Source organism: Ambystoma mexicanum, chromosome 2p, assembly GCF_040938575.1.
Source record: "Ambystoma mexicanum isolate Mex_15411 chromosome 2p, UKY_AmexF1_1, whole genome shotgun sequence".
In the NCBI taxonomy this organism is placed as follows: Eukaryota; Metazoa; Chordata; class Amphibia; order Caudata; family Ambystomatidae; genus Ambystoma; species Ambystoma mexicanum.
This window is the reverse complement of record NC_090923.1, coordinates 1,219,915,872-1,219,938,522: the sequence shown is the minus strand read 5'-3', so window position 1 is coordinate 1,219,938,522 and position 22,651 is coordinate 1,219,915,872. Positions and strand designations below refer to the sequence as shown.

General features: G+C 45.7%; 1 protein-coding gene across 2 annotated transcripts in view; it reads left to right on the top strand.

Annotated features, from left to right (window-relative positions):
* The window catches only part of GRIPAP1 (GRIP1 associated protein 1), a 1,613,923-nt gene extending 1,598,070 nt beyond the window's left edge, over positions 1-15,853 (top strand). For both annotated transcript variants that reach the window (XM_069645489.1, XM_069645490.1), the window contains one exon: positions 1,638-15,853. In XM_069645489.1, coding sequence (XP_069501590.1) covers positions 1,638-1,730 — 93 coding nt within the window. In that variant the 3' untranslated portion in view covers positions 1,731-15,853. The remainder of the gene's footprint in view (positions 1-1,637) is intronic.
* Positions 15,854-22,651: the final 6,798 nt, after the last annotated feature.

The following is a 22,651-nucleotide window of genomic DNA, read 5'->3' as shown; positions in this document are numbered from 1 at the left end:
TAAATAAATACAACATTTAATCCATCTCTTACTCCCCCATCCTCCCCAAACACTTTTACAAACCAACACACTCTACTAAATAGTATTTTTTCCACCAAGATTCACTGCGCTGTCCGCGGACGTCTGCAAATCCAAGATGGCAGGCGTTCCCGAAAATCTGACGCGCTTCACGCTCTTCAATGTCCAATCAGCGAACACATTGCATGTCCGCGGACATGACCAAAGCCGGTTGGCCAATCAGGACACTGTCCGCGGAGCTAACAGGGAAGTGTGTCCGCGGACCGAACATAGATATCACTCATTTTTGTGACCTACTTTTTGGTCATTTTTTTTAAAAAAAACTACTGGACGGATTTTCACCAAATTAGCAAAACCACGCTTTCGGGACCAAGCCGCTGCTCCTGGTCCAAATTTGGGGAAAATCCGTCCAGCGGTTTGGCCTGTAGGCGTGAGCAAAGTTTTTTCCCCATTCAGTCTATGGGAAAAAAGAAGTTTTGGGACCCCCCCTATAACTTTGCCCCCCCGGACCAAACCTCACCAAAATTCAGAGTGACCCATATATTTTTTTTGCAAAGTTTGGTGAGGATTCGTCCAGGGAGAGCAAAGTTATAAGCCACCCAAAAAGGGCTCTTCCTATGGAAACAGCAACTTAACCATAACTACACAGCTACTACCGTGGCTGTGTAATATGTATGTGTTTTTGTTTTAATATATTTGCATTTTTAAAGCGCTTGCAAAGCCTGGGGGCATTGAGGCGCTGTTACATCAATATGTCTTAGTTACGTATTTATAATGCGCTTAATACCCAGAGTTTTCTAAGTGGGGACGCGGGAATCAAACCTGTGTTGCTTCGTGTCGTCTTGTTTCCAAGGCGAGCACTTTGCCACTGCGCTATCCTCCCCATATAAATAATATACCATTAGACATCATCTGAAAGACAGCAATATGGGTGTCAATACATGCATTCACAGGACGTATTGTATAGACACGCAAGCCGAAGCACGCACAGGTGGGACCGGCGTTTTGCAAAATCTGTTTGCAGTGGTACTACCTGCACAGCCACCTACAGTAATGTGCTGCTAAATAATCTATGCATAGCAAGTGACCTGAACCCCGATTCACAAGCACAGGAAGTCAAATGCTACTTACCTCAGTAGTAGTCATTTCAAATCAGAATCACATGTGCCTGTCCCCCTCCGTTAGAGGAAGATTAAAAAAACAAATTTCTTCCAAATTACACATACAACGCTTGCACCATTTGGCATGGAAAACAAACAATCTGAGGGCGTAGGCACAGAAGGGTATTATAGGCACCAGCACACGAATAGTGTGATGGGAACGCCCCTGCCAAACCCCTACCTTTCACTCTGAAGGAAACGACTGTAATATTCTATATTCTATATAGATTCTATAGTAAATGGCGGAATATGCATAGCACCTTATTCTAAACAGATACAAATCCTGCAAGAAGTATATGTGAATAAAGGTTACTTTTTTGCATTGATACATTTTTAATTGTGCAGCATGTTGTCCATAATGTGCTATTTACTTTACCTACGCGCTTAGAGTAGCAGTGTGCTCGAGTTTCTGCCACAGGTCGACCTACTGATGTTTTTCTATCTTCTGTTTCGTTCCAGGATCTTGAGGTGCTGTCCCAGGAGATTGTGCGACTCAGCAAGGAATGTGTGCCCTCTCCAGAGAGCGAGCCAGGCCCTGCCACCAGCAGCTGAGGTTTGCCTCACTAGCCCTCCCTGGGGCTGAACTCTTATGCCTGCACTGCCGGATCCTAGCAGGGCATGGCGCTGGAACCTTCCTCTTCCTCCTGTTAGGCACAGTGGCATCACCTGCAGGAGCTGCTTAGACCATCCTGAATGCTGCTTCACCTTCCCTGTCTAGAGAATGTGGCCCAGTGCTCTGGGGCCAGAAATTGAACATGGGTCGAGTGCCTGTCTCACGTCCTCCTTCCAACCCTCCACTTCACCCCCAGCCCAATTCCATGTCCTTGTGGCATTTTCCTCAGTATGGTGTGGGGTCCACATAATAGTGAGACTTTTGACTTGATTTGGGTACGGACTTCCCTAAATGACCCTAGGGAACTGTTTTCCGAGGAGTAGTCCCATCGGTGAAGGTCACTCACTAGTTTGTGGAAACATGGCGTGCTGCACACGCAAAGTGCTTTGTCTCCCATGGTGGTGTGGAGGAGTTGGTGGGGGAGGCTAAAGAAGCCAATTTCTTTTTTTTATAACGGGATCTGTTACTGATGACATTGGACCAAAGGTGGTAGTAGTTGTGTTTATGCATCGCCTTGGGCAGAGGTGGTCACAGAGACAGATGAAAAGTGAATCGAGGAAAGTTCTGTGTGGACTGCTTCGGAAGCTTAGGAGGCATCTGGACGTGCAGAGAAATGGTTGTTTCCTTTTGAGTATTTTCATGCTCTTCGTTAATCCTGGACTGCGGTGGCAATGTTGTTTTTGTGCATGATGTTCTCCCATCAAGAAAGCTTGTCTGAATTAAGCATCTAAATTTATAATTCAAATGTATGCATGAAAGGCTGTCTTTCTAAGATTTCTCTTCGTCAAGTGCTTCTGGACGACTCATTTGTTGGGTCTTTCCTTGTCGACCTTTCGGCAAAAGAGGCCCGCTAACTAAGAAGCTAGAGTTCACATTCCTTCTTCCAGTCCAACAGACACATCTCTTTAGTGCTTAACTAGAATTGTGATCTAGATGGAGCAGGGCATTCAGAAGTCCTGCTCACCTTCACTCCCAGTTCTGAGGATGGATATTTGCCACTTATATTCTATGTAAACATGTGCCTCCAGCTGGGTATGGCTGTCTGTGACAGAAGAGGTCAGCAACACAGCATCTGAATAGATTTATTCTGTTTGTGTGGTGTGATTGGGGGGAGCATGGGGAGGTTTACTCTACACTTCTGGGTGTATGGATGAGCTTCTGGATGGGTGTGTGTTTCCATTTGTTTATTTGAGTGTCTTTGGCTGCGTTAATGGATAGTGGGGCCAGCGTTTTGGTGCCTGGCTATCTGTGTCTGTGACTAGGACTGCATTTGGCTTTAAATGATTCTGGTTGTATCTGTGCCTTTGTCTGAGCTGCTGGCTGCGTTTGGGAATGGGTGAGAGTCTGACAGTGCCCCTCCATGAGTGAGTTCTTATGACCGTTTCAGTGTGTTTGATACTTAATGTATGTGGGAGTGTCTGGCCATGTATGTTTTAGAATGGGATGTTTGTATGGTCCAGCTTTGTGTGTTTGGGACTGGATTCCCCTACAAATTACATTTCTGACTATAACTGGTTGTTTGTGCAAGTTCATGCCTTCGTGTGTGCCTGTCTGTCTGTGTGTGTTTGTGTGTGTGTCTGTCTCGGGTTGTTTTTGTGACTGGTTCTGTATTTCGGTTTCTGACTGTCCATAACTGTGACAGGCTGTGCTTGTCCTTATGCATCGGCTGTGCCTGTGAGTTTTTACATCTAAAGCCTGCCTTTAAATGTCTATAGGGGGTTTTGATTGACTGTGGTTCCTTGCTGTGTATGACAGTACTGTAGAATTAAGTTCTGTTCTTATATTTGGTTTGCCTATCGCTCAGGTGCGTGGTGGCTTCTTGCCACTGTAATCGCAGAATCAGAAAAAACAGCCGCACATCTTATAGGATTGAAAGAACAAAGTATACCAAATTCTTTACATGGAATATTAAATATTTTTAATCGACGCACGCTTAGTTCGCCAAATTGTCATTGGGAAGGTGTTCCTGAGGACAGCAGACTAGTAGAAGGAGGGATGCCCACACTTAGGTTGCTTTTTGAATCTTGGAACATGAATGATGTGCGCAAGGAAAGTTAATGAATGCATTTGTCGACCAGGAATGGTGGACCACTCTGATAGAAAGGTCTGTGGGCTGTACAGAGAGTTTTGTAAATGACTTTCCTGGAGTACAGTAGGGAGCAAATGGACAGCATGTTGAGGCGCATGGTTATGCAGATGTAAGGGTGCAGTGACTATGGCAGGAAGAGATTGAGGGGGTGATGTGGAAAGTGGAGGATTGAGCATGTGCAGGGTGGACTCCCCAGTTAAGGATCGCTACAGGGAAATCCCCAAAAAGCAAGTGGACATTTGTTTTACAAATGTAGATATTATCTTGCAATCAAATGGATGGCTAGTTATATTATAGACCGAATTGGCGCACTGGAATGTGTTTTTGTCATGTAACAAAAATGAAATTGCAGGGATGAAATCACATAGAACCCTTTGGTCAGTTGTATTTATTACACTTGGCATGCTGGCCCTCTAAGGCATCTTTTCTGCGGCTTCTGCATTTTGGACCCTTTGCACTTGCTCCAGTTAATGGAGACTTATGTACAGAACATTTTAACCTACAATTTTGAGTTTATCAAAGATCTCACAACAGTATGATGCTCTTCTACCACAATGAAAAACCGAACTACGTACAACTTGTGACCAGGAAAGGTCCCTTGAATCACTGTCCCCATATTTGCTATCATGCTCAAGTCCGCTTCCCCTAGGACCCCACAATTTTAACCATGCTCAAGTCCGCTTCCCCTAGGACCCCACAATTTTAACTTGGTTGGAGAATGCAGTCATTGGTGAAGAGATCTGTGGTGCCGCAATGGAGTCCATGTAATCTGTATCAGATTTTAGGAGACACTGGTAGATAGTTATTTTGTATTCTGCGCCAGAGATAACAAGTGAAAGGGCCGTCAAGATCAGGAGAGAAAAGATATGGTGAAGGATATTGAGATGAAGAGAACTAGCATCGACCACAAGCTGATACCTGGGGCATATTTGTTAGTCTAGCATATAGAAAAATTCATAGATTCTTGACCAGGGTTTCTGGTTGGAAATATCTCTGATTCGGTATATTTGTGGCTTTATCTGTCTAACTTGGTGTCTGTCTATTTATAGGGCCCTTCCTACTTGTGTCTATAAATCGTATATGCTTTATTTGCTTCTGTTGTCTTTGACTGTAGATCTGCGTTTTTGTGTTTTCTGTTAGTGCTCGATTATCAGTCTTGCTTGTGGTATCTTCTGGTATCTGTAAGTGTTTGGATAAATGTGTTCGATCTAGTATCTACGAATGGGTACATGTTTCTGAATATGTGTGTGCATGTCACAGTTGGTGATTGTGATGAAAGCAAGCTATTTTCCTACGTCCACTGTGTGTGCGCATTACATCTCTCCTTGCAGAACATGTGCCCGGTCTTCTCCAGGTGCCTTGTGTTTACCTGCTCTGTCACTGCTCCATGGAATTGTCTGTGTTTGGGTAGGGATTGGATACTTTTTCTGCTGTCATAACAGAGCCCATTCCACAGGCTTTTAATGTCATCAAAAGAGCGTTAAGTCTAGACACCTGCCCATCCATCATATATGGAGCCAAAATATACGCTTGTCCTACAGCATCCCTATCCCCAGAGGGTCCGACTATCATTACCTGGCTACTTGCATTGTACCCGATTGTTGGGCTTTAAAGATAGCTATGCAGCATCAGGACCGAGAATTGGATAAGTGTGTGCACCTGTGAGGGCATCGTAATACCTTTGGAAAGGGAAGCCAGTGTCCAATGGTACATGGAATCATCTGGGAAAGCACAACCTGCATTTAATGCAGAGCTGCATGAATTGAGACATATTAACCCGCAATTAGATTAGTTGGTAAGAATGCTTCTGCTGTTATCATACCTCTCCTGCAATGTATGCCTCCGTGCCCTGACAAAGCCTTTTTTCAGAATCATTTCCCATTACATATGCCATTGTGATTTTGGGTTGAATGTGGGATTTTCCCACTTTTTCTTAGGTTTGTACCATCCCAAATCTTTACCCAACTAAGAACATCCTTTGGAAACTGGCAACTGCCTCTGAAGAAGAATGTTGCTGGCCACTAAGTGTGAGGCACAGTTGTACAATCCATGTTGATTTCTGCATCTCTAAGACCAACCACAGCAACTTATTCCAAGAGATAGACCAATATAGAGCATTGACTGTCACCTTGTACATGTTTCTGCAATAGTCCCGCTAGGCAACCAAAGAGCTTCTGGAGGTCCTCACACAGCACATGAGCACATTGCTGCTCCTCCTTCTTTGTGTCTCTGAGAGCTCTTTAATAGAAGTGACTCATCCAGACTTCCAAGATAGCAAGAAAACCGTAAACTTGGTCTCAGAGTAAAATCACTTTTTAATTGTGTTAATGGAAAGGAATTGTGCCTGTTAGTACAGTTAGAAATCAGACATTGCTCCACCAAGTCCAGTGGCTTAACAGCTGCTTTACCAAGGGGGGCATCTTTGTGCCTCTGCACTGCCTATCTAATTATCTTGTATCACTTTTAACTTTAATGAATCTGATTGGAAGCCTTGTCTCAGCAGGATTGCATAGAGCTGATCCAGACAGCAGAGTGTCTCGTGCAGTTCCTACACTGGAAGAAAGAAAATTCTGTAAGGAATCATCAAGGCAGTGGTACCATTCTATGTATGACATCACCATGCCACTGTTTCCATTCATGATATCGCAAGGCACTGCTTTGAAGGTGTTTTTCCTTGCCATGTATGGCACTGGAGAACATATATCTAAGATGAGCAATCTGTGTTTGAAGACGTTTTCAGCCACCAGGGGGCAGAGTGCAGCTCAGTGTCTGCCCCACTTGGCACTGCTGAGAACCAAGGATGCCAGATGTGACATGTGAGGGGTCAGGAATGAGAGGCTGACACAAATTGGTAGTGTTTTCAACATCAGACATCAGAATGAAAGGGTTGGATAAAGGCCTCTCTGTGCCTAACCTAGGAAACTGAAGATCAGTCTGTCTCTCGTTGTCAGAATCATATACACTGTCCTTGTGTCCAAAACATTCATCTGCCCCTCACACTAAAGATGAACTAAAAGTGTAAGGAAAGTGTCTCTGATGTAAGTTTGGCAAAAAGTGTTAAAAAACAAATAAATAAATCGAACAAAATAATCCTTGGATCCAGAGGGAGAGTTCCCTTTCACTGGATGTCTTGGGTAGAATGGCAAAGGTGTCTCTTGCAAATAATGATTCCTTAAAGGTGGCAACAAATATCTCTTTTAAATACTCACTTCTCAAGGATGGCAAGTGTCTTTTTCAAACAATCATTTCCTAATGATAGCAAAATAGTCTCTTTCAAATAACCACTTCTCAATGATGGCAAACATTTCTCTTTCAAAACAAATAACTTTGTATGGAGATCCTCCTGGTGTACTCCCCTGCCAGGAAGCTTTTAGTAGATTTCTCATATTCTCTGGTATACTCTCCTGCAAGGTATCTTTACAAAATATTAACTTTGTTTTTTTATTTCAGCTTTCCTGGTACTTGGTCCGCCAGGACTTCCTTTCATCTGTTTTGTACAGATCCCCTAGTGTACTCGCCTGCCAGGTATCTGTCTACAATGTCCATATTCTCTGTATATATTAAATGGATTTCCTGGAATACTCCCCTGCCAGGAATCCCTTTCTGGGGTCTGTAGATCCCCTGGTACACTCTCCTTCCAGGTATCTTCTCCCCACGTTCTCAATGCCTGGTGTATTTCTTTCACCATTTCTTCTTTTTAATATTCTCACTTAGTATAATACAGTTGTATTCCTTCACTGCCTATACTTTCTTGGCTTGAGGGGCTACTTGTTCCAACTTTTCCCACATTGACATCTCATATATGGAGACTTGTTCAAGTTCACCCTCTTAACTTCTTCAAAAGTCTTTTGGTAACACTTGCTCCAATTTTCCCCATATTATTATTTCATATATGGAGACTTGGTCAAGTTTTGTCTTTTAATTCCTTCATTAGCATTCATTGGCTTGTGGCAATACTTGCTCCAATCTTCCGCATACTGACATCTCAAACATAAGGATTTGTGCAAGTTCTGTCTTTGTTTTCTACTTGGTGGGTATTCAAATAAAGTTCTTAATTTTTCAAGTGGCTGTTGGTATGCCCACGGTCCCCAACATCTCTGTGCAGACTCACCGGTGTCTGGCAGTTCCTCCGACCCGTGACGCATTGTTCCAGTGAAGCTTTCACCTTGAGATGGCGTTCTCTGCTTTGGAGACCCTCTCCCGGCTCTTTGCTGTTTCTGTGTGCATCTACCGGCAAACCTGCTGCTTTTGGACTTGACCGTGCTGCCGGCAGTTCTGCTATTGCTGTCGGTAGCTCAGCAGTCTTCTCCCGGTGCCGGCAGTCTAGTCTGTGGCCTCACACCACACCGGTAAGCACTGCCTGCAAGCAGCAGTTTGAGAACACCTGTTCTCATCAGAACGGTCCGCTCACATTCTCCTGCCTTCTTCCGTGGCTCTGCTCCCTTCCGTTCTGCTTCTCTCGACGTTACTGTTGCCAACACCATTCTTAAATGTCCCACGTAGTGGAACTTCATTATAACCACTAGTCTGCATGTTCAGCTTAGGGTTTCTGTTGATCCATTTTAACTCTGACTTCCTCTTCCTCGTGCTTTCAGCTTTATGGGAGTTGGAGTCCATAGGTGGTATAGGACTTCCAAGCTGATTTTGTTTGGGATTTTTGTTTAGCACAAAAAACATCAGAGACAGGAGGAGACCCTGCTACTGAGAATGAGGAGTAGTCACCCTGTTCTTGGGATTGGGACTGAACGGTCAAAAAGAAGCACCGCAACAGGGCACGCTCATACAGCAACACTCTCGTCCTCTTGGAGAAAGATGCTGCCGCTTCTGTTCCAGGGATGATTAGGACACCTCGGAATAGTCACCACCTAACCTATGTTTTCCCGCTTGCTCCTCTACTTTAGAGCACTGTGTGGCATTCAGGTACCAGATGCTGGACCTCCTTGTCAGTGCCTGGTGTCAATGATTTTATGCCACAGCGGCTCATTGTACTTGGTCAAGCCGGCATAGCCATCTGTTTGGACCACAACTCATGCCTGCTGGCTCAGAGACTGCTTCCCTACATTGCTGTACAGCTCTTCCTTTCATAGTATAACCCCCAGCGCCGGCACTTCACTGGACTTTGATCCAGTTTTCAGGGCCCTATCCTTTTTACAGTATGTTGTAGACAGCAATTATATAGCCAAACTGAGATTCTTACTGAAATGGCTTTCCACCAGCAATGACAGTTGTCTTGATACCTCTCTAGAGCTTGATTTTTATGCAAGCTTCTGCTTATGGCGAGTCACACCTGTCTTTTCAGAGGATCATTGGCAAGGCTCTAGAAACTCTTGTGGATGTATGAACTGAAGAGGCCCAATACTCTTGTGCAGGTTCTTCCACACCAACTGTGGGCCTAGACCGCACCACCCAGCTCCCAAGAATTCATGATTTTTGTCCACAAACCCCATGCTCAAGAATCTGGTGATGTAGGACTCAAATGCAAGGTCAACGTTGACCACCTTTACCTCTTTACCCCTCCATAGGAAGAGCAGGAAACCTGGGAAACAAAGTCTTTGCCTCTGGGCAGTCTGTCTATGCAGGCTGTGAATGCCATCTGTGCCCTGGCCAAGTACACCCATGTCCTGTGAGTGATCTAACTAAAGCAGCAGCAAAGTTGCGCATGAAAGAAATGGGTGGGTTCCTCTGCATGATGGAGTATGACAAGGAGGTAGCACGCCATACATTGCAGTCCGGCCTGCATATGGCAGTCTGTGTGGTTGATTCCATGGGCACAGACTCTGTCCTTTGCAGACACTCCTGGTTTAAGACTTGTGGTTTGGCCACAGATGTACAGACAAAACTCCTTGACTTGCAATAGCCTGTTTAGGGATAGAGCCGATGAATCCCTGGAGAGAAGTTCAATGCCAAATTAAATTCCTATGGTCTAGCTGTCCTATAAACGACTGCCCCTGCTGTGAAGGTCTGCTCCTTTTGGCCTTTGCCCACCGTGGTAGAGACCAGACTCTCTCTGGCAATAGGCCCAGCAACATTGCTCTTACCAGGGTAGAGGCAGGGGTGCACAGAGAGGTGGAGTTGCCACTGCCACCTTTGGCAACCCCTGGTCTAAACTCCTTTAATTTGGCTTTGTTCACTTTACTGCAGTGAGTGGGAGGTGGTCCCTGTACGTCGGGGAGTGGCACCACACCATCTCAGAGGCCTGGCCCTTACAGGTCTTGTTGTGGGGCTACTGCAGCCCTTTTATACAACACCCACCCTCATCCCTGGACTCACTCCTGCTGGAGGAAATTCAGCACATTCTAGTGACAAACATCATAGAGCTGGTGACCACCTCATGGTGGAGAAAGGGTCCGTTTCCCCTTTATTTTATGTGTGCCAAAGAAGGATGTGGGCCAGCTTCGCACCATGGAGCCGCAGCTTCTGAATTTGTACCTGTGAGGAACAAATTCAAGATGGTCACCTTGGCCTAGCTTCTCCAGGCCCTCAACCTGCAGGACTGGCTGATGTCAGTGTAGCTTGTGGACACATACTACATCCGTTTTCCTTTCCAGAACGCCTATTAATAGTTCAGGGTCCATCCCATTGACCCTTCCTCAACCCAAAAGATCTTCAAGCTTTTGCCTCTGGTGGCCAGACATCTCAGGAGAGGGACGATTCATGGCTTTCCCTACCTGGATGACTGGCTCTTTGAATTTACACCCCATAACTGGTGTTTGTCCACCCGCTCCACACCTGTCATCGTCTGCACAGCTTTGGCTTCTAACTGAACTTCAAGAAGTCCCCCGGCACATCATTCCATTCACATCAGTTCATAGTGGCAGAGTCCTGGACACAACCTTTGACAGGGTCTATGCTAACCGGCAATTAATGCTGCACATCTTGCAGGTGACACACATTTTCCAAGCTGAGAGTCGGGGGCTTGATGGCATCCTGCTTATTTGCAGGGCTGAAGGCTTGATTGTGCAGGTAGTCCTTCCAGTGACTGCTTTGCTTTTATTGGTCTTGATTACAGGTTGACATGCAAGATATGTTGCACGACTCACAAACATTATCAATGACTTTCTGTGGTGGGCCCTGTGGGACAATGTGCTAAGCTGGGGGAGACCCTTTTCTGCAAACCTAGCCTCATTTCAAAATTGTAAAGTGTTTGGGCGCTCACCTCAGTGATCTGACAGTGAGCGGACTGTGATCCCCTGTCAATGTAGGGAACACATCCGTCCACTAGAACTGCAGGCTTTCATGCTAGCCGCAGTTGCCTGCCTTTCTTCCAGGCAGAGCAAGTGTGTCCGTAGTGACAGACAACACAGTAGCCATGCGTTACCCCGTCAAGCCAGGTGGTGTGGGATCGCTGCCTCAGTGTAAGGGAATCAATACGACACTGGTTCTGAGCTCTGGAGAACAAGAGGTTTCTTGGCTGCCCATCCTGTCGGGACAGAGAACGTGGTTATGGATGCCCTGAGCAGGCAGACGTCTAGAAGTGGAACTCTGCAGGACTTTCTGAAGGAAATCTTTTCCCTTTGGGGGAGCACACAGATGGATCTCTTTGAATCCAGTGTCAATTGGAAGTTCGAGTTGTTCTGTTACGAAGAGGGAGTTTTTCCCACCTCCTTCCCCCGAGGAGCTCTGGATGACGCATTGATTGTTGTGTAGATATGCTTTTTCCTGTTTGTTCCTGCGGATTGCTGTCAGATCATTAGTTCTCAGGAGACTGCAGAAGTTTAGGCCACCATGACCTTGATCGCCCAACTTGGCCCAGAGGACGTATTACTGGGACCTTCGGTGTCCACCTGCCTCCTTGGCACCTCCTGGCAGAGTCCCCTGTCCTCCACCCAAGCCTAATTAATCAACTGCAACGTTAATGCTACAGAGAAGCTGAAGTATATGGAGTATGATGTCTGACCATGTCCTGGATGTGCTCTTTTCTGCCAGGTGGACTACTGCCAAGTCAGTTTGTCTGCAGGTAGCATATGTTTTCAACTCAGTTGGGGATGAGGGGCGAGCAGGCCTACTTTGCTTTGTTTGATCTCTACTGTTCTTGGTTTGCTGATCTTGATCCTGCAGGGCTTTCAGTTTGGCACTAAGAAAGGCTACCTAGCTGCTAGTATGGTCTTTCAGAAGCCCTTCAACCTGAGCTTGTTTCCGTCCACCTCTTGGGTTTTTTGCGGGCATTCTCTAATGCCAGTTTATTGATCTTGTGTGGGATTTAACCTTATTTCAACATTTCACACGGCTACTCTGTTTGAGCCCTTTTAATTTTTGTTCTTTGAGGTCAATTGCCCTTAAGGTGATTCTCCAGGTTGCCATTATTTCCAGCGAGTGAATGAGCTTCTGGCTCTGTCTTTAAAACCTCCATACCTTTTCTCTGTGGAGTATGTGATCTGCGGGTGAGGCTGTCCTTCTTTCCTACTAAGCGCGTGTTGGATTTTAATCTCACAGAAGATTAATCTTCCTGTTTTCTACCCTCTGTGTCATCCATTTAAGGTCAAGCAGAGGTTTCACCATGTGCGCACAGAAAGGCCTCTCAGCAACCATATCAATCGGACAAAGGACATTCGGAAGGATGACCAACTCTTTGTTGGCTTTCACTGAGGCCCGAGCAATCAGGGGTCTTACTAAACACACACTGTCTAGGTGAATCAGCTTCTGCAGATCTGTCCGGTAAGGAAGTGTATGAAAGGTTAAGGCAAAGGGTAGATTCAAGCAGGGGCTTGGTGGCTACCTCTGCACAGCAGAGGAGTGTCCCTGTCTTGGACATCTGTCAGGCACTACTTCCTGGATTTCTTTTCGGGCCTTGTTTGGTTTAGTGTTGCTCGAGTTTCCAGGTGTAGGTGATGGTGTTTCACTCTCCTCCATCCTGCACGTTCTGTACTGCTATGGGAGTCTACCCAATATGAGGCATCTGATCTGTGGGAAAAAGGAATCCATCTATTGCCTCTCAGTAAGGTTCTTTCGAAGGGATTTGTCCATCCTCCCACCGCAATTTCATTGCACTTCTAACCTACCCCTCATTACAAATAGATGTTTCACCTCATGCTGTTCTGCAGCCCCTCGTCTGATGAGTGCTAGAGAAAAAGGCGAAACAGGGGTAATAGGGCAATACTGATCCATACGTACTACCCCTAAAGTCGCATTCAGCCTCATGGGCGCTGAACTGAGCTCATCTGTGCCCTCTGTTGGCTGTAAGGATTCCCCAAATATATCTTGGAGGTGTAATCTGTTGGAGGTAAGACTAACTTGTCAAAAAGATCCTTACCAAGAGGTAAATCGTTTGTTGTTCTAAACCGCTACACTGTTTTCAAACCCTGAGTGAGATCACAAAGGAGGTAATTCTTGATCCTATGCTTTGTCGCCACAAACCGGTCTTCATTTTCTGGATAATGTCACCAAGGCACTCTATGACGCCTGTAAGGAAGTGCCCACCCTATGCCACCACAAACCAAAACACCAAGACACCATGTCCCCTGTACATCGCCAAGAAACAGTTTCCATTTACATTACTGTTTTCATTCTCCATATATTCTCACCATCCAATAGATTATGTGCAATGCGTGTGACAATGAAAGAGGTAATGCCCTTTGTGGGATTGGAAGCAGCCGCCCTAATGTGTCATGAAGGAAGAGGAAACGGTGTATAGGGGAAATCATACAGAGAACCGAAGCTGGTCCTTTGTTTTGTGATTAATAGATGGATACAGCTAATTTGTTGTGTCATAAACGGTGTGGGAATGCTTTCCTGGGGTTCTAACTTGTCCCATTTCTTGTATAACATCACAGAGTAGCCTGCAACAATGTAAAGGAACTGTTCTATTCCCCACAGTCCCTCACAATAGACACTTTCCGTCGATGAATATCACCTGGGATATTTTTCTATCCTCTGTTTGACATCACAAAATGCTGTTTTTTATTCCCTTGAAAAAACACTGATCATAACATATTCCTGGTTCTTCGATGTGTTCCATTCTCTGCATCACTTCCTAAATGTCTTTCTAGTCCTGGCGTGACATGCCCAAGAAATACCTTTCATGACATCACCGCCAAACTCTTTCCATCGTGTGCATGACATCACAGATGTTTTTCGAGTATATGGCATAGCTGTCAGAACTTCCCATCTAGACCGCCTGCCCTTAACACTACCAGCTTTGCTTATGTCCAGCTTTGCACTAGCTGCTTCAATAATTTCTGCACACTTGGATTGGCTATTCCCCTCCCCCCCACTCCCCTCCACCAGAAGCAAAATCCTCATTGATCGGCTTAGATCGAATCCTGGCGCCTTCCACCACACGATTCATAACAGAAGCTTCGGGCATTCAGAGTCCACACCCATGCTTCGGCACAGCATGGCAGGGACATTGAAGCATTGTGTAATATTGGCCCGTTTGTAGTGCTCGCCGAAAAGGATTCTACTAGATTGTGTTAAGAAATAATTGCTGATAAAAACTCCAGCTTGTGCTTGTCTGTGTTCTTTTGACTGCACAGTCTCCAATAGTCCAACGTTTTTAAAGCATTGGTATGCAATATTTCCCTGTCCAGAATGCTGATACAGTGTAGAAATCAATGTTTTCCCTGTCCTGGTCTCCGATGTTGCATGCAGCCTTTGTATTCCTCGCACGCAGTGCTTTCCCTATCTGCCGTCACTGTTTTCCTTAAGTAGCGATACTGTTTGCAGTCTGTGTTCCCTGTCGAGGTTGTGGATTCTGTGCGGTGCAGCTTGCAAGCTTAGTGTCACCTGTCATTGTACCTGTGCATTGCCTTAATATTGTTTGTAACCATTTTGTACCCTGTCCAGGGTGTGTTTCCTGCATCCAGTCATTCTATTCTTTTTCCAAGGTCCCGATACTGCATGCAGTGTCTCTGTCACCTGTCCAAGGTGCTAGTAATGTGTTCAGTAAATTGTATCTTGGCACTGATGCATTGCAGAATCAGTTACCTGTTGTTACTATGAGCATACATGGCGTTACATGTCCAGATTGTTCATGCTGTGTGAAGTTATCAGACTTTACACCCATGGGGCTGAATAGGCTGTAATGTAGCATTTCAATGTGGAGTGATTGAGAGTGTGGATTTATGCTGCATCCTTGACTCAAACGAAATCCCAGTTTGGTTTGCCTTGTGATCGTGCTGAATGCAGTCATATCTATGAGCGGGTGCAGCCTCTGCCCAACCCCAGTGTACATAGAGCTCGTTTGAATTGCCATTGGCCATGATTAGGGGTTTGAATGTTGGTCTACAAGGCGATCCCTCAGATTGTCGTCTCACCAACTTCCAAAACCTCAAGAAGATTCATTTCTTGACATGGACCTCTTCCTAGCGGCCACTGTATATCCATTGACTACAGCCTACTTTGGTTCTGTTACATTAGCACCTGCTATGGTCACTGCACACTTCTGATTGGAGTGCTTCCATCCTGGAACAGTTCAGATGGGAGGGGATGGCCTCTTTCCATCCCTTGCAGGTTCTGTGCACTGCACCTTATGCACTTCCAATGTCTGATCCCAAGACAATGTCTGCCGGTATCCCTGCTAAATGATGTGGGACAGAAAACAACACATCCTGCAACGGTTTGTAAATGTGTAATAACCAGAAGGCTGCCATTGCCTCGACAACAAGGAGTAATAACTTGTTCTATTTAAAGTGGGAATCTGCAAGGGTGGTGGTTGGGGACTTCAGCTGTTGCTGGGAGGGATGTTCTTTTTGCTGAAGCTTTCTGTGGGTGTCAAGAAAGAAACCAATGTTATACTCTGCTGCATACCCCATCTGAAGAAAAATCAGGGAGCTGTCAGATGATTTGTTGGTGAAAGTGCACTCCAGGAGCCCAGAATTCAATGTCCCATATCCTATGGCCTATGCTCTTCAGGGAATTGAGTGGAGACTTGCAAAAAGGCAACGGTTCTGCAGCTGGGGGAGAGTATTTAATGTAACCGTGACTTGTATAATGATGTATGTACAATTATTGAGACAACAATGAACTCAGATCTGATCTCGTGTTTGTTTTATTTCTTCATTAATATATGCAAGCAATGCTGAACACAGCATAGGTGAGGGGTCTTTTTGAACGTGTGAGGCCAATGTTTTGTATCCAGGAAACACCGTTTCCTCTTTACATCTTCCCAAGTTCAATAAAATGAGTACCTGTGAGTTAGGCCATAACTCCTATTGCAGAGGTGTTATCTCCTCTCTTCCAAATGCCAAAAAGTATGAAAACTCGAGTTCCTCCACAAAATAACGTACTTGCTAAAGCAAGAAGGCCACACCATAAAATCATGAAGAAAATTGTTCACTAAATTAAACCTCCACCAATAGAAATATTCGACACAGAATAATACACAGTGACATTCGCAGAAAGACAAAACGCGCTTCAGTTTAGGGCAAGAAAATCAACCCCACAAACTGTTGGAAACTGTCTCCAAGATTGTGCACCCCCTCTGCCTACACCATTGATCCGAAAAACATCAAAACAATCTGCAACCAACTATCAGAGTTATGAGTCCCTAAAATGAACATAATCCTAGCAAAACCTTGAGGTTCCTCTGGCACACCCATTGATGACTGACAAATTACAGATCTCGAGTATTTCACTTCCTTGACGTCCATTTCCATCACTGCCACACAAGCCCTATTTAAAGGCCTTTAAAGACAGTAGCTTCTCCTGACACCTCCGAGGGCAAACACCTCTTAATCCCTAGCAAGCCATTTTTTATGGATTGCGTCCTCTCAAGGATCCCTCATCTTGATAGAGATCTGCCAGCACATGTTGTTCTTGGAAACATTCAGCATGGGGCTGTAGTATAGCTTGAGGACAGTCACTTCGAGATCACGTTCCACAAGTCCAGGCATGATGTTACCTTTGTATAAATGGAGCACACTATGCCCCCATTACCTCGGTTCCTTTTTTCTGCGCACTTGGCACGCTGTTATCTCAGGATCGCTCTTGCTTTTCTTGCTGTGCCATTATGCCCACTCCCAAGCCTTTTGGGTTTAAGCATTTTCAGAACTGTGATACTAAAATATCCAACACTGACTCACAAAACAATGCATGTGGTGTCTTGGGGTGGATCATGTGGCGCAATCTGGGTCTAACCAATCCATGAAACCCCAAAACCAATGGGGAACATGCCACCAAAATGTTAGATCATCCTCCCTCTAAGTCTCTGTTCTCATCTCATCCATAGTCCTAGAGAGAGAGGAGCCAACATGGAATAAAAGGCAAGATGAGAGGGAGGAAAGTAGACAAAAAAGGCAAAGAAGCATTGGCACTCCTGTGCAGAGCACACTATTTGTCTTCTTCCTCCTCCTGCAAAATGAAATGGCTGTAGATTCACGAGGGACAAAAAGGAGAACTCTGCTGGCTCTCAACGTGGTAAATCCTCATTCCCTTCCACACATGCTTCTAGAGAGGAGTTCGAATTTATGACGCAAATGTGGGAGATTTTCTTGAAGATTTGAGCATGGTGTCGGCCTCAACATTGATGGCAGTGGTGGTGTCCGCTGTACCTGTGTCGGCTGGTAGAGACACTTTAAGGCAGATGTATGCTATTCAGCACAGCTATTCCGCTCAGCTCTTCAGGCTTCAGTGTCAGATTGCTCTTGGGTCGGCGCCAATCCTTTGGTACTTATGGTGGTCATGTCAGAAGCACTTTTGCCCGACAAACTCCTAATCGCCTTGGATTTATGCTGTGAGGTCTAGGTTCCACCTTGTCGGTCCATGCACTCCATCTTTGAAGATGGTGACCTCATCCATTATGGGTTAGTGCCCCTTCGGTGGCAGACCAGGCTCCCTTACGAGACCTAATGATAATAAGATATTTGAGATGTGGGTGCAGATCTGCACCATGCCAGCTACCTCAACACCTGTCCCCATTTCGAGACCCAGCTGGCGTTCTCCCCCCCCCCCTCGCAGGGGCATCCCAATGCATAGTACAGGTGAACCATCAAGAAGGTGCTAGCGGCCTTGGGTGCCATCAAAGCCTCTGGTTTGCTACAAGCTTGCAACATTTCTGACTGGTGGCCCTCTGAATTGGACAGTCTTACCGTTTTAATGCCATTTGATGGGGTTCATTTGTTCAGTTCTAAGTCCGATGAATGAGAGAGAGCGATAAGGAGTCCAAGGTCATGGCTAAGTCACTGGACTTGGCATTTCAGAAGCCACCTTCTGTTGCCTCCTCTTTCCCTATGGCTCCTGATGTTGTTGGTTTTTTGGCGCCTTTATTTGCACACAGAAAGATTCTGGTGCCTTCGGGTAAGCCTATTCAAAGGTGGTAGAGCCTCCATGGCAAAGGTAAGGGTGCCTCCCTGGCAAAGGTAAGGGTGCTTGTAAGGGACAATCCAGAACACATTGATGCTGTTGGTGTCAGCTGTTGCAAAGCCTTTTTGAGGTTTTCTCTCATTCTGCCCCCATTGTTGGTCGTGTATCTGCTTTTGTCCAGGTTGGCAGGCAGTGACCTCTGATACTTGGGTGCGTCAGCTTGTGTAGGACAGATACGGTCTCACCGCCCCTTTTTCTCAAGATGCTCCCATATCTACCTCTCGCCCTTCTTTTTCGGGATCCAGAGCCGGTGCTCTTGGAGGTACTGGTCTCTTATCTGTTCCAAGGGCCCCTGGAAATGGTGCCCGGCATCGGGAAGATTTTCAGATGATACTCTCAGTACTTCCTGGTTCTGAAAGGGTGCAGTGACTATGACCCTTCCTGAACCTCAGGCTTGGAAAGGTTCCCGATGAAGGACAGGTTCTGGATGGTGAAGATGGAGATCCTCCATGCTCTGCAAAGCCAGGACAGTAAGCTCCTGAGGGTTGGGATAGGCAGCACTCATTATCAGTTCAAGGTGCTTCTGTGAACTGATCTCCCCCAGGGTCTTCACCAAGCTGAAGGCAGTGGTGCAGCTTGTCTTGCCAGGGATAGGATTCACATCAACCCTACCTCGATGACTGATTTCTTTAGGGCTGTTCGCCAGAGCAGGTGTTGGAACACCTCAGATACCTGTTGACTGCTACATGTTTTGGGCTTCTCCCTGAACTTTCAGAAAACTTTACTTATACCTTCTCCATGGATCCAGTTTATCAGAGCAGACATTAACAATTGGGTGGGGAAGGCTTTTCCCATCGAAGCTCAGACTCGGCAGCATTAGTTAGATGGTCACTTTATTCCAGAACCTTTGCATGCTGCCAGCTGCAGCGTTCCTCCACCTCCTGAGTCTCATGGCATCCTGTATGTTCCTGGTGCTGGAGGATTCGTTTAGAATATGTTCTCGCCAGTGGCTGCACCACAGTCAGTTGTCTCTGTTTTCCAGCCAGATGTCGGATCTTCTTTGCATTTTTAGGAAGGTTCATCAGGGATCTTCACCAGGAGATAATAAATGCAGGCAGCCATTCTAGCAACCATGGATGAAGGCCAAGTTTGTTGCAGATGGGTTTCTGAAAGGCTGGGTATCTCACCTCTGGGATTTCAAAGTAAGGAGCCTTTAGTCTTGGACAAAGTGCTCTTGGCACATTAATCTTTTGGAAATTCAAGCCATGAGACTAGTGCTGATGGCTTTCCTGCCTTTCCTTCAGGGGGAAAATGTCCTGCTCTTGACGACAATATGGTAGCTGTGCACTACCTCAACAAGAGGGGAGGGATTTCAGCTATTGCCGCTATGCAGGGAGGCCATGCGGCTCTGGTTCCGGGTTTTCTGTTTTGGTGGCCCCTCTATGTGGAGCAGGGAATGGAGAGGCAGACTTTCTGGGTAGGCATGGCTTGGTCTCACAAGAGGAGAGGGCAAGCTTTGCCTAGAGGTCCCTTTGGAGATGTAAGATCTTTGGGGACTCCTCCTGTCAATCTTTTTGTGATGGTGGTGTGACGGAAGGCCATCTGCAAGGGTGTAGAAGCCTTGTTTTTTCTGTTTTGTTTTTTCTTAGCAATATGATGACGTGGGTAATTGGGTCTCTGAAAGTGAGCTCTGCTAATCACTTGCTTTCATAAATGCTCCATGCCAGAAAGTGTAGTGTGCTATGTTTCTGGCTGTGGCTGTCTACGGACATCCCCCAGCAGCTGCCCTGGAGTGGCACAGGACAGGTTCAAATATCACAGGTACCTTCCTGAACCTTCAGATGCTGGAACCCAAAGTTTCAATGGGCAACAGTGGCTTATTAACTTCAAGCGTTGCCGATTAAAAATGTAATAATTTTTACCTCTAATCAACCTGGTGGCAGTGGATTAATAATTACATATAAACAATGTCTGGTTCGACATGGTGGCGACTTGGATCACCCAATTATAAAGCCACAAGGGTTTGGATGCCCTATTTCTGTCAGCTTGATGAAGTGACCCTGATTATATTACCAAACAAAACACTCACAGTATGAGATCAGCAGGCAAATGGCACTTGTTACAGCAGCCAGCATTGGTCTCTTAACAGGCTTATTTTTCAGTGAATTGTGCTCAATAATAAACCCCTTCCAGAAATCACTTAATCTTTCAAACAGGTAATCGACAGTGCACTGAAACGGATATGTCACATGCAGAAGTGGACAGATGCCAAGTGCCTCAAAGCAAGGGAAGGCTGATGTGTGAAAGAGACTAGGGTAGGATTCAAGGAAGAAAAGTGCACTTGAACTTAAGATACAGGGCTTGAACCTGTGAAACTAAATCAAATCTGGTGCTACCGAGACCGAACAGAAGAGTATTAGAAGGGGAAGAGCAGAAACAAAAGGGATGGAAAGAAAGCAGAGTGTCTGCGTGCACAGAATATATGCAACAGCACTACATGGAGGAAAGCAGATACTAAAACTAACACTAGAAATTGATAACCAGATTATTGTAAACTCCAGAAAAGTTTGTCAACACAATCAACAAACATAAAAATGTTGCTATAGAACTAATTACTTACTGCTGGTAATGTTCTTTCTAGCGAATACACTTCTTCCTACAGAGTTCTCATCTTGTGAAATACCTCCAAGCGACTCCAAGCAATTGAAAGACGGCAGGATGCAAGCGAGGAACAGGAACCTATAGTAGGAACCACTGCACACTGATCGAAAGTGTGAATCCTCAACTAACTAAGGAATATGGGAAATAATGTTTACCAAATGTGCAAGAAAGCCCACGTTGCAACCTGCAAATGTCCAGAATGGGACCACACCCCCATTCAAGAGCCGAGGCAGCTGCCAGATCCTTGGAAAGTGAGCACAAAGGCGTATGGGCACTTAGTGTCCAACACACCAGAGCAGGATTTAATAAGACTGCATCTTCTTAGTAGCTGCTTTGCCTTTTCAGGAGCCAGCAACACCCATGAACAAGTGATCATCCACACAGAATTGTTTCGGCCCAGAACATAAAAACTGAACCCGTTTATGATCAAGATAATGAAAATGCTCCTTCTTAAAAAGATGAGGGGAAATTCGCAGCAAATGAATTATTTTATAAAATAGACTTTCATAACAAAATTGGTGAAGAATTTGAGCCGAATCCGCAGTTTTCTCCTACAAAAAGACAAGGAAACTAGGTTTCACAGTCAAAGCCTGAATCTTCCGACACATCTTGGAGGCGAAATGGCAACTAAAAAGACAAGAGTGGAGATGCTGAAAAGGAGAAGATAATAAAAAAAACTTTAAACCAAATTCAGATTTCATGATGGAGCAATCAATGGCTTGTGAAGCAACGTATTCATTTAACAATTCAAAAACTGTGTCACAGTTGTAATACAAAAAGAACCATGCTAGGAGTTCTTTGAAATATAGAAATGGCAGCTCAGTAGCTCTTGTGCACCAATGTTAAGCTCTCGTTTGGCCAGGCAGAGTAACATCCACAAAATATGCTGCAGGGCAGTTCAACAATCAATGCGCATGTCTTGGCAATAACAAGAAAACAGTTTCCACTAACCAGAATAAAAAGGCTTTATGGCCTACCTTCTAGAAGACAGCATAACTTCCTCAGAAAGGTCACACTTTCTGCATCTCAACCTTTCAACAGCCAAGCATGAACGTTCTGGCTTCAAACATCTGGGTGAAGCACCCTGATTGACCCTGCAACAACAGGTCCACCCTCGGAGGCATTCTCCAGGAACGTCATGTTGACAAATGAAGAAGGTTCAGGCACCATATCCTCAAAGCCCAATCCAGGCTGATCAGAATAATCGTCAACCTGAGCTTCCAAACATAATGCAACACCATCAGAATGAGCAGCGTAGGAGTGACCGTGGAGTGGAGGTCGAATATCTGATCCACCACCATAGCATAATCTAACGCTTCCTGAGCAGGAAACTTCCAGGAGCAGTCCAATTGGATTAGCGCATTTGCATTCACTTTTTCCGTCCCTGCCAAGTGTGCATTGAAAAAGGGTACTTTGTTTTTAAAAGACTGAAAACCTGGGGGGCGTGGCCAAGATGGCGGGCTGAGTGGATGTGCAGTGGAAGAGCTCTGTCCCAGCCCAACGATAAACAGTGTATACCGACATCAGGCATGCGCTAAAACAAGACACAAAACGAGCCACAGGCTGTACCGAAGGAGTGGGCAAAACAAGGAGGTGCAGCAGAGCGTCCCCGTACTGGGAGAGGGACTGCAGAGCCGGAGAGAAAATGGCAGGTGGCCCCATCTGAATCTGGGGGAAGTACGTGGCGTGAGCAGAACTGGGGAAGCCGACGCAGCGCCAGAGTATCCTAGGAGATGTGCCGCGCGTAGGGAAGACTCGTGGTAGGCGGGGAAATTAGTGAGGAGAGGCATTGTGGAGTCCACACGAGGAGGCAAGAAACCCACTGAAACTCCCTCTTGGGCCGGCGACAGTGAAGCGGAAGAGTTAAGAAGC